This window comes from Barbus barbus (genome assembly GCF_936440315.1).
Source record: "Barbus barbus genome assembly, chromosome: 13".
Classification (NCBI taxonomy): Eukaryota; Metazoa; Chordata; class Actinopteri; order Cypriniformes; family Cyprinidae; genus Barbus; species Barbus barbus.
This window is the reverse complement of record NC_136741.1, coordinates 22733228-22750722: the sequence shown is the minus strand read 5'-3', so window position 1 is coordinate 22750722 and position 17495 is coordinate 22733228. Positions and strand designations below refer to the sequence as shown.

General features: G+C 36.0%; 1 protein-coding gene across 1 annotated transcript; it reads right to left on the bottom strand.

Annotated features, from left to right (window-relative positions):
* Positions 1–246: 246 nt before the first annotated feature.
* LOC306879588 (SWI/SNF complex subunit SMARCC2-like) lies at positions 247–17080 on the bottom strand. Its single transcript, XM_079432643.1, has 26 exons — positions 16948–17080; positions 15486–15605; positions 15303–15388; positions 14515–14596; positions 14277–14369; positions 13844–13913; positions 13611–13680; positions 13449–13524; positions 13016–13260; positions 12606–12730; positions 12475–12531; positions 8985–9022; positions 8350–8480; positions 8140–8211; positions 7906–8019; positions 7642–7795; positions 7312–7428; positions 7136–7198; positions 6291–6549; positions 5938–6099; positions 5789–5856; positions 5175–5295; positions 4793–4956; positions 4574–4708; positions 3982–4288; positions 247–3055 (listed from the first exon to the last, which is right to left on the bottom strand). Exons 1-26 carry the CDS (start codon positions 17056–17058, stop codon positions 2991–2993), a joined length of 3105 nt encoding a protein of 1034 aa, XP_079288769.1. The 5' UTR covers positions 17059–17080; the 3' UTR covers positions 247–2990.
* Positions 17081–17495: the final 415 nt, after the last annotated feature.

The following is a 17495-nucleotide window of genomic DNA, read 5'->3' as shown; positions in this document are numbered from 1 at the left end:
TGAGTCTGAAAGCTAAGTATTGCCAATTAGTGAATGAATAATATACTGATTAAGATTATTTACTGATAATTCTGCTTTCTTTTTCCTCCAAGTTTAAACTGGGCGCGTTCATGATAAACTTGAGTGCTTCTTTTTGTACAACTGAAATATTTTTTCAAATTTCTAGAATGCTAAATGTTGAACTCTTCTTTTAATCAGCAATAACAGATGGGCTTTTATTCACACAGAACTCTTCACACAGCTCATATCACTGATGATGTCTTTTATTGTGCAGAACCATTCAGTATTTTTGAAACCAAAATCGATCCATTAGTCAAACAGGTGCTAGACGGCTCCTGCTACATCTCCTCAAAGGACGAACTGAACATCTTCAAACATTCACACACATCTCAATGCAATGGTTACCAGCTTTCACCATTAAAAAAAGTATAAACAAAATGTAAAAATTAAAAAAACGACAACTACTTATGCCACTACAATGTAAAAGACAAAGACCAAAGAGCTGAGCAAACTGATCGAATGACATTTTCAACACTGGATGGAAATCGTAATGGAGTCGTGCAAAACTGAGGTTGATGTGAATCTGTTCTGTTAGTAATACTGCATATGTGTGTATCCACATATATGTGTGAGGATATAAACTGCAGGGCTATCACAGCGGGAGTGTATGAGTTTGTCAATTCTGATCTTGGCAGATTTTTACATCCATCACTACTAGCATGTGTAGTCTGGAAACATGGCAAATTAATGTAAATTAAAATAAAAAACAAACATACGTACATACAAAAAGATGTGTGGCAAATCAAAGAGTGCATGCACACCACACACACACACACACACACACACACAAAGAGTCCAGCTTCATCGTATAAAGCGACTGACACTTTTACATGAACATGTCAATAATACGACAACATCCACAGTCAAAAAGAGAAGGAAACATTACAGACATGTATAATATGATAACAGCATTACATCATTCGTGTAAAGAAACATATAAAAATACAAAAATAGGACAGTTACAATATGAAGATATGAGATACACAGACCACAGCTGCAAACGTAACTTTAAAATCCCTTGTCTCTACTCAGGTAGTTGCCACTAATTTGTAAAACAAAACGGCTTTCCTTCATGTCGTAAATACTTTCTGTGGGTTTGGCCTGTTACTAAAACACCCAGATACACCCGCACACACAAACACACACACACGCATACACAACACGTTCTTTAACCCTTGTGTGTCCTTGTGTGATTTTTTTTTATCATTTAGGCTGTTTAATGCAAACAGCATAAATGCTGAAATATGTCAAAAATGTGTATTTTTATTGGAATTGTAATATTTTACCCTCATTCCCTTTCAGAAATATATTTTACTCTAGGAATAAAAATGAGTTACACTCATAAATGTCCCCATCGAAACCGATTAAAACAGCAATATTTAATCCCAGTGCCATCAAGCATAAAATTCTGGATTGTATTTTAGTTCATTTTAGTTGAGGTTTATTTGATTTCAACTGATGAAAACATCTTTCAAATGATTTTAGTTTTAGTAAACATAACAACCCTGATCCAATACTGTAATAATCAATAACATATACTTAGTAAAATATATATTTTTTCATGAACACCAATGGCATTATGTAAACAAACTAGCATTCTAAGGGTTAAAATCATGAAAATGACTACATTTTTGGTAGTTATGATCAGGACAGGTGCTGGGAAATGATCAATGTCTGTGAAAGCAGAAAAAATATTACTATAATATTTTTATGACTGTTTTTAAAATGGACATTTTTGTCCCCTGAGGGCCTCTGTGCAACTTTTTAAAATTGACACACAAGGGTTAACAATCTGAACTGAAAGATCAGTTCTGGCATGAACACTGATTATTAAAATGTGCGATATGATCTCACTAAAATGATTGATTCAACTCTATTTGAGTTAAGGAACCAATATGATTCCTTGCTGCGTTTCCCATTGTTTTTTCATTGTCGTTTAATCATACACTCCAATATTTAAGTATTCTCATAAGCATTGCAATGAGAATGAAACGGCTATGTTCACCTGTTAGAAATGTAGAGTAACTTATGATATTTTGTGGCAATGACGTGCACACATACCCAAAAGATAACATGCAAACATCAATTACTGATGACATGATTTCCAGGTTTACAGTACATGTTGTCAGAGACAAAGTAAACAGATTTAATACTAATTTGTTGTCTCTTTTATATCATGCTAAAATCTAATTATACATAAAAACAGGCCAAACCACTGAAGCGTTCACATTGTCCCAAAAGCAAAACCGACATTCACACGCACGCATACAAAGTAACAATAACAAAGTCAAGTTTCTCTTCGGACTTACTCCAAATCGAGTGCTTCTATGAGACAAATACAAAGATTAAGTGATAAAAAGAATGTTGCTAAAAGAAGACATTAAGTCAGGGCTAATTTTGACTTAATTTTGACCCTCCAAAAAGTAAGATTCAGGAAACATTCTAAAAGTGCAATTTGTTCTTGGTTTTCTTTTGTATGTTTGTTTCCATTTGAGTACCTAAAGTACATTGAGATGCTTCTGGAGTGCAGATCACAGGTATCCTGGATCCTGTAGTTTGGCTCAAAGTTAAGAGATGTTACTGAAAATGGAGGACGGACAAGGGTATATTGAGCCTTGTGCCTGGTACTTGAATGCAGGCTGTTTGGGTCAAGAGTACTTTTGTTGGGTATTAACAGGGATTTGGGTTTAAGTTTTTTTTCTTGTCAGTCCGTTTAAGGTTATCTGTGTTTAGCTTTAGCTATTTATTTTGAATCATGTCATGTTCAAGATGCTGGCAAGAATTCATTTATATCATTTTCTCCCAAAAATGATGCAAGTGACAAAAAAGAAGATGTTGCTCCCTTTATCTCTGTATCTTTTGCTTTCTATCTAATCTCCTTCCTTTTATTCTCTGGAATCATTGATCCCCTTTAAATCTCACCATTTCTTTTACTGTGTTGGAGGCACAGGGGCATTTGGATAGAGAGAATCCCCTGGTAGTGGAGTGCTGGATTCTGGAGTAAAAAAGATAAACAAAACAAATCTATTAGACAATTATACAATATTTACATTACAAGTTCATATAAATACAAATAATATAAAAATATTAATATATATAAAAAAACTGTGAATGATGTGAGTCTGATTTTAGTAAACATTTGTAAACCAAATTTTTTGAGCTATTTCAGTTCATCGCAAAATCACTGAATCACACCGAACTGTGACCAAATTTGAGATTTCATGATGATCATTCAGTAAATATTTAAATCGAATCACTGTAAGAGCAAATAGCCCACCATTCAGTCAAAGATTTTCAGTCAGCAATATATTTGAAATAAATTAATACTTTAACTGAGAAAGTAAAAAAAAAGTTTTACATAGTTTTACAGAAATATTTAAATAAATGCAATTCTTTTGAATTTTATTTTCATCAACGAATCTTAAAAAAAGTACCATAATTTCCACAAATAATTAAGCAGCCCAACTGTTTTCAACATTTATAATCAGCACCAAACAAGCATATTAAAATTATTTTTGAAGAATCATGTGACACTGAAGACTGGAGTAATGACTGATGAAAATTCAGTTTTGCTATAGCTGGAATAAATTACATAAAAAAGAGAAAAAATATACAGAGCTGGGTAGATTATTTACAAATTGTAATCAGTTACTGATTCCAAATTACATGACAAAAATTGTAGTTAGTAACATAATCCATTATATTACACATTTTAGGTAATATAATCAGACTATTTTTTGATTTTGACCTAACTTATATATCACATGGATTTAAATAGGATAATCTTGATATAAAAATGCAAAGAAAAGTGTATGAAACATTACATTATGTCAAAGTTACCCAAACTGGGGTTGGTAAAGGAACTGTACCTACTGGACAGGTACTTAGTGTGTTTACATGTGTATGTTTCTATGTCATTACCATGCGCTGATCCTGTCTGTGCGTTGGTGGGGGGAGAACTGTGAGATACAGGTGGAGGAGCTTCACTGTGGGCATTAGGGGTGCTCACGGAGGCGGGGCTTTGTGTTGGGGGCGGGGCAGAGGCGTTGGTGACGGGCTGGTGGGGTACAGATGGAGTACTGCCAGACTGATTGGCAGGCTGGTTGCTATGGTGCTGGTGTTGGATCTGCTGGAAGTGTTGCTGTCGGGCTCTCATCTCTGCATACTTCAGCTGCTCCATATGAAACGACTGACGATCAGCAAGAAGCTGCTGCCTCTGATACTCCAGCTACAAACACAATATACATATTCATTTTCAATTAAAGGAACACTTTTCCTAAAAATATTAAGATTTTTAGTGAATAATGACTTTGATTTCTGTCTGTTCCTCATGAAATATCATATTGGTTTTGGATGTGCAAAAAAATCTACGTAATCAGCTTTGTTTACATTAATGCGAAAACAAAGCGCATTCTTTATCCTGAATATAAAACTATAATTAAATGAACTTGACAAACCACTGAATGTAAATATATTGATTTCAAATAATAATTAATTCTCCATGTTGCCTTACTGCCTCTCTCTCTCTGTCCATGATGGTTTCCAGCTCTTCAAAGTGTCTGAGTTTGATCTCCAGTTTCTTCATCTGGGTCTCTACCAGCAGAGCCACCAGAGACTTGATCTTCCTTTCCTCTACTGCTGCCAAGTGCTAAATAGAAAGAATACAATGTTCAGTGTTTAATTAGCAGGAACGTTGTTTGTTTTCTCACCATGATATCACCTTTTCACACACCTTAGCTTTCACGGCAGCAGCAGCGAGTGCAGAAGCAGCGGCGGTGGCCAAGTTTCCCTCTCCTACATCTCTCTCCACCTTTGCTTTCTTCTCTCCCTCACTCTCTCCATCCCTCTGACCCTCTTCTGATCCCTCCTTCTGTTCTTTCTCCTTCTCACCATCGACTTCAGCAGAGATTGCAGAGTTCAAGTAAGTCATTTTGTAAATTTAACTGCTTATGAAAATAACACACATAGTGGCAGATGTTTTTTGTACTGCAGTTTTTACAAATAATGCATTAGTATAGCTGCATCTTTTAATATTTGCATTTAAAATTATATTATAAATAATAATAAAGGTAATATTTTTTGTGCAACACATGCATTTTATTGCTGTAACACACCCATTTCTGAGTCTGTTTTCTCCGTCTCTCTCTCTGTCTCCCCTTCTCTCACTCTCTCTTCCTCTTTCTTGCCGTTCTCTCCTTGTTTTTCTTCCTCCTCACTGGCTCCATCTTTGCTCTCCTAAAATTTCACAGACATAGTTTTGCATGTGTTACTATTAGGAAAATATCATAAATCTCAACAAAACATGAAAGAGCACAACCGTTTTCAACATTGATAATAACAAGAAATGTTTCCTGAGCACCAAATCAGCATATTACAATGATTTCTGAAGGATCGTGTGACACTGAAGACTGGAGTAATGGCTGCTGTAATTTTTTAAATTGTAATAATAATATTTAAACATATTACTAATTTTACTATTTTAATGCAGCCTTCTTCCAAAAACATTTGAACATCCAACCACATCTTTTCAATGGTAGTATATGTGTATATATATATATATATATATATATATATATATATATATATATATATATGTATATATATATATACAAAATCATAAGACATTCTATTTACTTCTCAGTTTAAATGAGATTTTAATTCCATATTTTCAATGCAATCTAGACATTTGGAGTCCACTATACATGTTTTATTTGTTATGCACAATTACCTTATTGTCTCTTTTATCTTGGCTAGATTGACCATCACTGCTCTTATTCTCTTCACTTCCATCCTCAGCTGAAACAAAAACGTACAGTTATTTCCTTCCTCACTATGCTCCAAAAAGCATCAAACAAGCAAAAAAGTTTGTTCACTTACAGGGTTTGTCAGAATCTTCAAGGCCGGTTCCTGCGATGCCGCTGCCCTCCAGGCCATAGAGAGGGTCTGGCCTCCCACTTGCTCTGGCCGCCTCCTCCACTCGACGCACATGTGCTTCCACTAACGCAGCTGGGACCTCCTCCTTCATTCGAGAAAACTCCTCTGAGAAAGAATAGAAATATGATGTTCATGTAAAAAAAACACAAAACACAAGATTGACAGCCTCCACATTTCTTACAATTTTTGTACACCGAAAAAAGAAGAAAATTTCCTACAGTTAGTCATTTTGAGAGTAATTAGATGCTGATTTTTATTTGTGTGTGAACTATCACTTTAATATCGTAACTTCTCACCAAGTGCAGATTTAGCTGCAGCGGAGGCCACTCGAGGGTCAACCACAGAGGCCAGGAATGCCACAGTACTCATGACAGGATTCCCCGCCTGACTGAACGGAACCGGCTGATAGGCCAGAGGGCCCAGGGAGGAGGAGCTGTCCTCTAGGTAGGGGTCTTCGATCGGTAGACGCAGGAAGTGGAGGATGCACTCATCCTGAGTACGGCTTCCCACGTGCTCCGATACTTTATTCCAGTCATCTTTATACATCTCTAGACCCTGAGAACAAATAGGAATCATTAAGTCAAGTTTACACTACTGTTCAAAAAGTTTGAAGTCAGTAAGACTTTTTTTTAATAATTACTTTTCAGGGAATAAAAGGATCAAAAAAGTGACATTAAAGACTTGTTATATTTCAAATAATTCTAATTCAAAACTTTCTATTTATCAAAGAATCCTAAAACATGTACCACAGTTCCACAAAAATACTTAGCTGTTGTAAATTATAAATAAATGTTTCTTGAGCACCAAATCAGCAAATTAAAATGATTTCTGAAGAATCATGAGACACTGAAGACTGGAGTAATGGCTGCTGAAATTCAGCTTTGCCATCACAGGAATAAATTACATTTTAAAATATATTAGCATAGAAACATTATTTTAAATTGTAATAATATTTTAAATTTTTATTGTATTTTTTTAATTAAATTAATGCAGCCTTGGTGAGCATAAAAGACCTCTTTTAAAAATATTGCAAAACTTACCAACCCCAAACTTTTGAACAGTAGTGAAAATAATGTTTAAAAATTGTGACAAATAAAAAAATGCAAAGATCATTTTATATGCACATTTTATATTATTGTACCTCCAGCAGTAGCAGCGTCTCCTGGTCTGTCCATTCCCGAGTGGCACTGGCAGCATTTTTAGTCTGTGGAAAGACAGAAGAGGGTCCTTAATTTCTCTCATAGCACTCAGAATTATCTTCATTCTTCAAAATATTCTCCTATTCTCTCTGCCCTATATGTGATGTGCGGCTCTTACTTTAGTTGGGCCACTCTTCTTACTGTACACATCTGTCCTCAACCCAAAGTTCTGCAAGTCAGCTGGTTTGTCCTTTACTTTGTCTGGGAATGACAGAATCTGTTGAGAGGATGAAGTCTAGAGGGAAGAACAACAAAGAGCTTAGATAACCAATAAAGTGAATATAGACAAAAATTTACTCAGAAAAAAAATAATAAGGCTGTCAATCAAATTAAATGTTTTATTTAACATTTTTCTTGGTTAATATGTTAATGTCTTCAGCTCGTGATGAAGGTATTGACTTCAAAAATCTGTGAGATCACACCTGTAGCAGGAATAGCTGCACTTTACCTGGGATGCTTTAGGCTGTAGTGGTACCAGACTTGATGGAGTATCTGCCAACACATGAAAGTGTGAGGTGGGTGGAGGCCCCATGGGAGTGGGCCGACTCTCTGAATCCACCTGATAGTTAATTAAGCCCCACTGTTCCAGGAATGCATGGACCCTTTTGACATACATAAAATTTCAAACTCAAAATGCATAAAAGTTGTAAAGAAAAATACATATATAACATCAACATATAGGCATTTTAGAGATTTCTTTTTTTTCCCAGACCTCATAATGGCACAAACATCTCCAGCCAGGTTCCTACGGCAGGCTGTGGAGGTCAAATACTCCTGTGGGTTCAGTCTGTATGTGTCGATCATGAAGTTGCGATATGCCAGATAACTGTCACACAGCAAAGTGTAAAGTAGAAACAGAGTGGATAAAGCTAATCAATAAAGGTCAGAAGACATATTTAAGTTCAAATCAGTCTTTGTGTGAATGTTCACCAACAGATATTCTTACATTTCAGGAGTCTTTGACTTGTTTTTCCCATTGAAAAACTCAGGCAGTGCTCTGCGCTCTATTGCATGGACACTAAAAGAGACAGAAACAGACTGTTACATTCAGACTGTTGTGACTCTAGATTTTTCTCTCATGAGAAAACAATCACTTCCAATTTAAATGGTTGATCTTGATCAGAATAAGTTTTAAAGTTGTGTGTAGTCACAGTACCTGTTATAGTCAAACCAAGCAGCATAGCTAGGGATAATGATATGATGGGTCTGTTCAGTGACATTATCCTCATGAAGGTCCGAACCCTTCACCGGTTCTCCTTTCACACTTGGAGAACCTTCTTCTTCTTCCTAGAAACACACAAACACATAGCTAACCATTAAAACTGCTCAGGAAATACAGTGGGATTTCACTATATTGATAATCTAGTCTTAGTCTAAATTTTCAAAATGTGAAGATTAATTTAACTATTGAAAATATTGTATTATTTTAAGGTCACCAATCAAATCATGGCATTAAATCACGAGTTAATGGCAACTTGAAATACTAAAAAATGTCTAAACATTTTTTTTATTTTTAAATTAATCTTTTCTTTCCCAATTTTTAAGATACTTTAATTTGTGTAAAAATAAAAAATAAAAATAGTTGATAATTAATTAATTAACGAATTAAATAACAACAAATTAACACATGCATTTTAATGTATTATTTAAATAAATGTAAATTTTAATTAATACATTAAAATCTCATTAAACTATTATTTGGTCTCAAATCCAGCAGTATATTTAAAACTAAACATGAAGAAATGTGAGCAGAAATACTGTGAAATGTGGTTTGTATCTTTGCTGCTATACCTTCCCTACAGTCTCCATTGATTCATCCTCTTGCTCATCTAGGTGTGATAGTAGAAAAACATAGTTATTTTGCACATATACTTATACTTTATGTTACAAGAAAAAAAAAAACAGTGTTAATTAGCACAGAAAGATGAAGTGTGCACTTTTTATGTTAAAATGCTTCCTCATATTGCTGCTCTTCTGTGCACAGACAGCTGTTTGGTGACATCCTCTATTTTTGCAATTCCACTTGGTGCACACTAGTCACTCCATCTGACTAGTAAGCTAATTCTCAAATAACTGCTATGATGGCTTTTGTTCTACTCACTTAAATGACAGAAGTACTTGCGTTAATCTATACAGACTGTGTCTGTTCCCCGAATAGCGAGGTCAAAATATAAATTTAATGCAGGATCTAGAAAAAAATCTGATCGTGATTAAACCAGAAAAACGCAAAATAAATGAACAAAAACAATTTTTAAAGCTTGGGCTCCTAAACATTAGATCACTCGCACCCAAAGCAGTTATTGTAAATGAAATGATCACAGATAATCCTTTTGATACTCTGCCTGACTGAACCTGGCTAAAACCAAATTAATATATTGGTCTAAATGAGTCTACTCCACCAAGCTACTGTTATAAACATGAGCCCTGTCAGACTGGTCGTGGCGGCGGTGTTGCAACAATATATAGTGATATTCAGAAAACAGGATACAGGAGGTTTAACTCATTTGAAATACTTCTGCTTAATGTTACACTGTTAGATATGCAAAAGAAATCTCTCCTATCTCTTGCTCTGGCTACTGTGTTAATGTTAATTAACTACTACTGTTAATGTTGATAAAGGAGATTTTCGGAGATTTTAACATTCACGTTGATAATACAAATGATGCGTTAGGACTTGCGTTTACTGACATGATAAACTCTTTTGGAGTCAAGCAAAATGTCACCGGGCCCACTCATCGTTTTAATCATACGCTTGATTTAATTATATTGCATGGAATTGATCTTACCGATATAGATATCGTACCTCAAAATGATGATGTTACTGATCATTTCCTTGTATCGTGCATGCTGCGTATTACTGATATTAGTTATATGGCTCCGCGTTATCGTCCGGGCAGAACTATTGTTCCAGCCACCAAAGACAGATTCACAAATAACCTGCCTGATTTATCTCAACTGCTCTGTGTACCCATAAATACACATGAACTAGACGAAATGACTAGCAACATGGGCACTATCTTCTCTAATATATTAGAAGCTGTTGCCCCCCTCAAACTGAAAAAGGTTAGATAAAAACGTACTGTGCCATGGTACAACAGTTATAACCATTCTCTCAAGAAAGAAACTCGTAATCTTGAGCGCAAATGGAGAAAAACTAACTTAGAAGTTTTTAGAATTGCATGGAAAAACAGTATGTCCAGCTATAGACAGGCTCTAAAAGCTGCCAGGGTAGAGCATATCCACAAACTCATAGATAATAACCAAAACAATCCAAGGTTTTTATTTAGCACAGTGGCTAGATTAACAAATAAACACACGCCACCCGATCTAAATATTCCCTCACAGTTTAATAGTAATGACTTTATGAATTTCTTCACTGATAAAATAGATAACATCAGAAATACAATAACAAATGTATATTCTACTGCGTCTAGTATTTCAGCTTCATTCATCGCACCCAAAGAAAAACTGCAGTGCTTTACAACTGTAGGACAGGAAGAGCTAAATAAACTCATCAGTACATCTAAAGCAACAACGTGTTTATTAGATCCTGTACCCACTAAACTACTGAAGGAGTTGCTACCTGTAGCAGAAGAGCCGCTTCTCAATATTATTAACTCATCGTTATCTTTAGGTCACGTCCCAAAACCATTCAAGCTGGCGGTTATTAAGCCTCTTATTAAGAAACCAAAAACTAGATCCTAGTGAACTGGCAAATTACAGACCCATTTCAAATCTTCTGTTTATGTCTAAAAGTTTTAGAAAAAGCTGTGTCTGCTCAATTGTGCTCCTTCTTGCAAAAAAATGATCTCTATGAAGAATTTCAGTCAGGTTTCAGGCCTCACCATAGCACAGAATCTGCACTTGTTAAAATTACAAATGACTTGCTTCTTGCGTCAGACCAAGGCTGCATGTATTACTTGATCTTAGTGCTGCGTTCGACACTATGACACATGACATACTCATAGATTGATTACAAAACTATACTGGTATTCAAGGGTAGGTTTTAAGATGGTTTAGATCCTAGCTGTCCGATCGCTACCACTTTGTTCATTTAAATGGGGAGTCATCTCAATTATCATCAGTAAAGTATGGAGTACCACAAGGATCTGTCCTAGGTCCTCTGCTATTTTCAATATACATGTTGCCCCTTGGTAATATTATTAGAAAATACGGGAATAATAGATTGTGTAAAAAATAAAAAAAATTGGATGACCAATAATTTCCTCCTATTAAATTCGTACTGTTATGTCCTTTAAAGTAAAAAATCTGGGTGTTATATTAGACAAAAATAGTCTTTTGAAAATCATATTTCCCATGTTACAAAAACAGCATTCTTCCATCTTAGAAACATTGCCAAGCTTCGAAACATGCTACCTGTTTCTGATGCAGAAAAGCTAGTTCATGCATTCATGACCTCTAGACTGGACTATTGTAATGCACTGCTAGGTGGTTGTCCTGCATCTTCAATAAACAAGCTACAGATAGTCCAAAATGCAGCGGCTAGAGTCCTTACCAGGTCAAGAAAATATGATCATATTACCCCAATTTTACAGTCTCTGCACTGGCTACCTATTCAGTTCCGTATCATTTACAAAATATTATTACTTGCCTTTAAGGCCCTAAATGGTTTAGCTCCTGCGTACCTAACTTGTCTTCTACCACGCTACAATCCAACCCGCTCCCTAAGGTCGCAAAACTCTGGACTTTTGGTAGTACCTAGGATAGCAAAGTCCACTAAAGGAGGTAGAGCTTTTTCACATTTGGCTCCCAAACTCTGGAATAGCCTTCCTGATAACGTTCGGGGTTCAGACACACTCTATCTGTTTAAATCTAGATTAAAGACATCTCTTTAGCCAAGCATTCACATAATGCATCTTATAATCTTGTACTGCAGTTATATCTGATCAAATGTACATTATTATTCTTTAACATTAACATCCCATGGTAACTAGGAATTACAGAAGCTTCAGTCTGGATCCAACCCTTAAATGATCTGAGATGACCGAACACCTGAGAAAAGATAATGCCAACCCCTCAGAGGACCTCAGAGGATGCCAACGCTCAGACAACATACAGAATTACCAAATTTTGCCATAAGTTAAATATATTAAGTTTCTGCAATATATAAATATATTGTGGAAACTTAATTTCCTGTAGAGCTGCTTTGCAACGATTTGCATCGTAAAAAGCGCTATACAAATAAACTTGAACACACTTCACCTTTCGGTTAGTTTGAATGGCAGATGTGTTAGAGACAGACACTACTGTAGACACATACCCAGGTCAGTCATAGTGCCTCCTTTCACTGGAGTAGAATCTGAGTCCTTCTTAGTCACTACACACACAAATATCAAGATTACACACAGTCTAGACTAACTCGTTAGGTAAAAACAATGTGTGTGAATGTACCAGTTTTAGGTAGTGTTGCTTCCTCCACTGCAGGCACAGGTGAGGGTTCATCTAAATCTTTCGTCAAATCTTCCTGTTCTTCCTCTCTCTGTCCTCGTTTGGACTTAGTGTAGGGAGTAGTGGGCCTGAAAACACACACAGAGGTCCATACAAAGACACAGAAAGAGGTTCACATTTAAGGGGGAAGGGGGGAAAGGGAAGTTGGTGTGTGGCCAAGTATGGTGACCCATACTCGGAATTTGTGCTCTGCATTTAATCCATTAAAGTGTACACACAGTAGTGAACATACACCCAGAGCAGTTCAAGCATTTAAAGCATTTTAAAAAAAAAACTAAAAAAATAACATTAAAATAAAAATATTTCCAGAAATTCTCTGCAACAAATGCCACTGTTTCCAGTAATAAAAATACCCTTTCTTGGTGTTTTTCTTCTTGCTTTCTTGTGGTGGAGGGGTAGGAGATGGAGATGGGGAGCGCTTCCTTTTTTTGGCACTGCTGGGCTTTTTATCCCTCCTTTCATCTGGAGCGCTCACTTCATCTGTGAGGGTCTTTGCTGAAATTCTCTTCCTCCTCGGTCCTCCTTCTCCCAACTCATAGTCTTCCTCATTCATCCACTCGTTAAACTGATCTAGGTCCAGAATCCACTTGGCATGGACCTACATGTACATAAACTTACAGTCAGGTGATAAATGGCTGAATTTCTCAGATAACCATTTGCTAATTAGTGATATTGCAAAAAAACACGAAAGATGGAAAGAGCATGTGCAAGACAAAAGAGACAAAGAAGAAGAGAGGTAAAGGATCGGAGACAGATGGAGAGAGGTAAGGGGGGGGGGTTTCTAACCTTCCTGGGTTTCTCAGCAGTGGGCGGATCCTCCACAGCAGCCTCCACCTCACTGGCTGAGATCCATGTGTCATAACTGCATCGTGAACACAACACATTAATCCTGCATTCACATACACACCTGAACTCTGTGTGTTTGTGTATGTGTGTGTGCGAACTCACCTATCAGGCCAGTAGCCCCAGTGTAGCAGCATCTGTTTGTCTCTCTTCATTACAGGACGAACCCACTCTTCTGAAAAGCACACATATACCAATTACAATGCTACTACTGAAAACCTTTTTTTTTCCCTTTTTTAACAGAGGAAGCACAATTTTTACCTTTGTGTTTAGCACTCTTGTACCCTACACATGTATGTGAATATATTTTTACACTACGAAAACACAACAGAACGTACCGTCCTCCAGACTAGCAGGAATAGGCACCACTACATGAGAGCTGGACAGCTTATCTTCAGTCACAGACCCCTACAAACACACATACATTTCTAGATCCTGAGTGACTTTAAAGAAACATGGTATTACATACAAAACTGAGTGATATATAAAATATTTAATACATTTTTTACCTTATGTCAATTTAAAACAATGCAATGATTCTGATGCAAAAAAAAAAATTAAATACCGCTATAAATAAAAATAGGATTGTTTTAATACTTATCAGTAGTATAAACTATTTTGTAACTTTTATTGTATAATAACTAAATAAATATTTAAATAAATAAATAACTCTCTCTTTATATATATATATATATATGTGTGTGTCTGTGTGTGTGTACTAACTATGTAGTAACCTATGTACTGACTAAAACTAATAGTTTTGGGAAGTACCTGGTGTCGTTTGATGATGTCCTTCAGTTTTCCCAGTAGCTTGGGCTCTATCTCTGAACTCAGGTAAATTACAGGTCGGGACAAACAGTTATTCTACAAAGAGAAAAACACATCAATATTCAATATTTCTCCTCACCCATGTACATACTAATAAATACCAACCATATCATGACCACAAGTGATGTTCATCTGACTGGATAACTGTGTTTTCGCGTTAAATTGTGTGTTTGATACACACCTGTACCAAAGACTTTTCTATAGTCATGAACATTTCAACATTGCGGTCCATTCTCGAAGGATTCTGGAAGTCAAATCTCCTCCTGATGGATACAGAAGTGAACAACTAATGAGTATTAATTAGATTTTTGGTCTGTAATCACTGAATGAGTACATCACTGCTAATACACTAACTGAAAGTTAAAATGCAGCAAAAATGTCATGCAGAATGTATTCAGGAGCATAAGGACCAATTCACACCATGAGGGAGGCAAATCACGACTCTTCGGGTAAGTGTATCATAAGGTTAAATGTGATTAGCTGATTAGGCCACTCAAATGAATGGCAAATGTACATATTAAATGAATAGATACTTAAATAGTCCAGAAGAAGAAAGAATATTTTACAGTTTTTCTAGGATATTTTTGTTAACATTTTTCATGAATTTGGAGTAATAGCTTATTCACAGTACTAAAATTGTTAAAGTTATGGTAAGGCACTAATGCACTACAGAGATAACAGTATAGCATTATGTAAAGCTGCTTTGAAACGATGTGTATTGTAAAAAGCATTATACAAATCAATTTAACTTGAGATAAAAAATCAAATATATATATTTAATTTACTTGATAGATCTATCTATCTATACATATAAAACAAATTACAAATTGTATATTGTTGTACATAAAAATGACTAATATTGTTACCTTTTATTCTATTTATTCTATAATTACATTTATAGAATGTATGTTTTTATTGTGGTAATTAAATAATAAAGAGAAGTGAAAGAGGGTAAGAGAGGACCATTACCATCCTTGATCACTCTTGAACTTGTAGGCAGCAGCCAGAATATGACACAGAGCTCCTCCAGATTTGAAATCCAAAAAACACTTCATCTGAGGGTGAGAGGAGAGCTTCATCAGCACTCTACAATGCTCATCATTTTAATGCATTCAATTCAATACTATTACGAAAGAAGTCTTGTGTGAGTACCGGTAGTTTAGTGAGGGGAGGGTTGCTGACATGCCGGCCAAACACTTCCTCCTGAAACTGAAGCAGCTGAACCACCAGACTTGACAAAGATTTATTGGTGGGGGGCTCTGCTTGAATATACTAGAAAGAAACAGAGAGCATTTTAGACGCAAGACACCACAATAAAAGGAACACACACACACACATAAATATATATATAATGCATCAAGCAGGCAGGCAGATTAATCAGTCAATATTGGACCATTCTGATAATATCGGCATTAGCCAATAACATTAATGTTATTAATTAAGTGTTATTTTTGTAAATTGTGTGACCATTGCAAATCATTAAATTGAATTACATATACGGTGGTGTTTAAATTAATGTTAATTCAGCCTTTCACTCAAATTTAATGTTGATAATATAATATATGAAATTAGAAAAATGCAAATGCAAAAAACGATTTTACAAGGCAATTAATCCAAAACTTTTCATTGGCCACATTATTGCTCGACCACTAATAGGGACATGCTTGCTACACCTACAATTATCACAATCAACATCACCTGACATTTTAAAAGCTAAAATCAGTTCTTTTAAAAGACATAAAAGTGAAAGAAGGAAGGCTGTATTCTACAGCATCAGTCCTGTGTTTGTCATGACAGCACATATATTTTATGATTTAGATGAATATTTTTATTTCTAGTTTCAATTTTCATTCATTTATTTAATGTTTCTTTATTCATAACCTTTGATTTTTATATTATTTATGCAATGGTTATTCCATAAATGTAAAAACATACATTTATTAAAATTAGGATTGTTTTGAACAACATTACATAAAAACAGGTTTTATGTGCAAGGAATTTCTTTACATCAGACACGAAACACCTTGACTATTTCATGCATATGCTAATTGAGGTGTTTCATTTACGGGGAAATTGGACTTTGTTGCACGCTATCGCCGGTTCCCACACATTGTTTCAGTGTATCAAGTACTTCCCACGGGTAAATTGTTGCAACTGAAAAGAGAAAAAAATATTCTTCACATCTGACTGTGAATCTATCATCGTCTGTAACACATGGCTGTTTTTACATACACGGCGCGCGAGGCGGATTTGGCTGCACATCTGGATTCACGCGCTTGCGCTGCCAGTACCGCAGCCCCGTTACACGAGCTGGCCTTTCCTTGTATAAAAGAGAAAGGTCATTCATAAAAACCTATTAGATAAGGTCAAATGACTAGCCAGAGATGTGAAAACGACATCAGCTATTTTAGATGAAGCCAATTCTTGAGCACGTCTTAAGACTTTTCTCAAGACGCGCATGCAGCATCTTCTATTGTCTGAGACGCGTCAGACTGTGGATTTTAAACAGCTGGATTTCTCCCCATCTCCTTTCTCCCTGCCAGCCTCGAGTCTCCCATTCCCACACAAATATCTCAATGACCGTTCGCGTTGGTTACAAATAAACGAATGGTACCTTTTTATAATTCTTGCCCAGCCAAACCCGGACATTGTCGAACTGCGAGACGGTATCAGATGCTTCGAAATGTTTTACATTCGGGCCGCCGTCTTTCTTCCGTACCGCCATCTTTGTCTGCTCGAAAGTTTTGCCACCCACCGCCCTCTAGCGTTCATTTGGTTTTGCTAGAAAAGTCGAAAGTTAGTAGTCGATGGATAAGAAACAACATCCATTCTGGCTCAAATTATAGGCTTGCGCTTCCATTGCATCTTTGGAAAAACCTGAGCCAAAATGGCGGACAAAGGTGGCCAGTGTCTTCCCGGTATCCCATCCCCCTCATCAAATAGTAAAATCACGTTGAGCTGTGCACAATAGATTGCTGTAATCCTCATATTTTAGTAAACTTGAAAGCCCTCTAACAATTGCCCTCAAATTGTAAAACTGTAACGGCAGATCACCCAAACCACTTGATTTTTCAACGCTCAGCCATAATTACTCCGCGCCACCTAAAGGTAACTCATTTTAAACGGTTAGTGATAATTACAGGAGCAAAATGTGCCATTCAT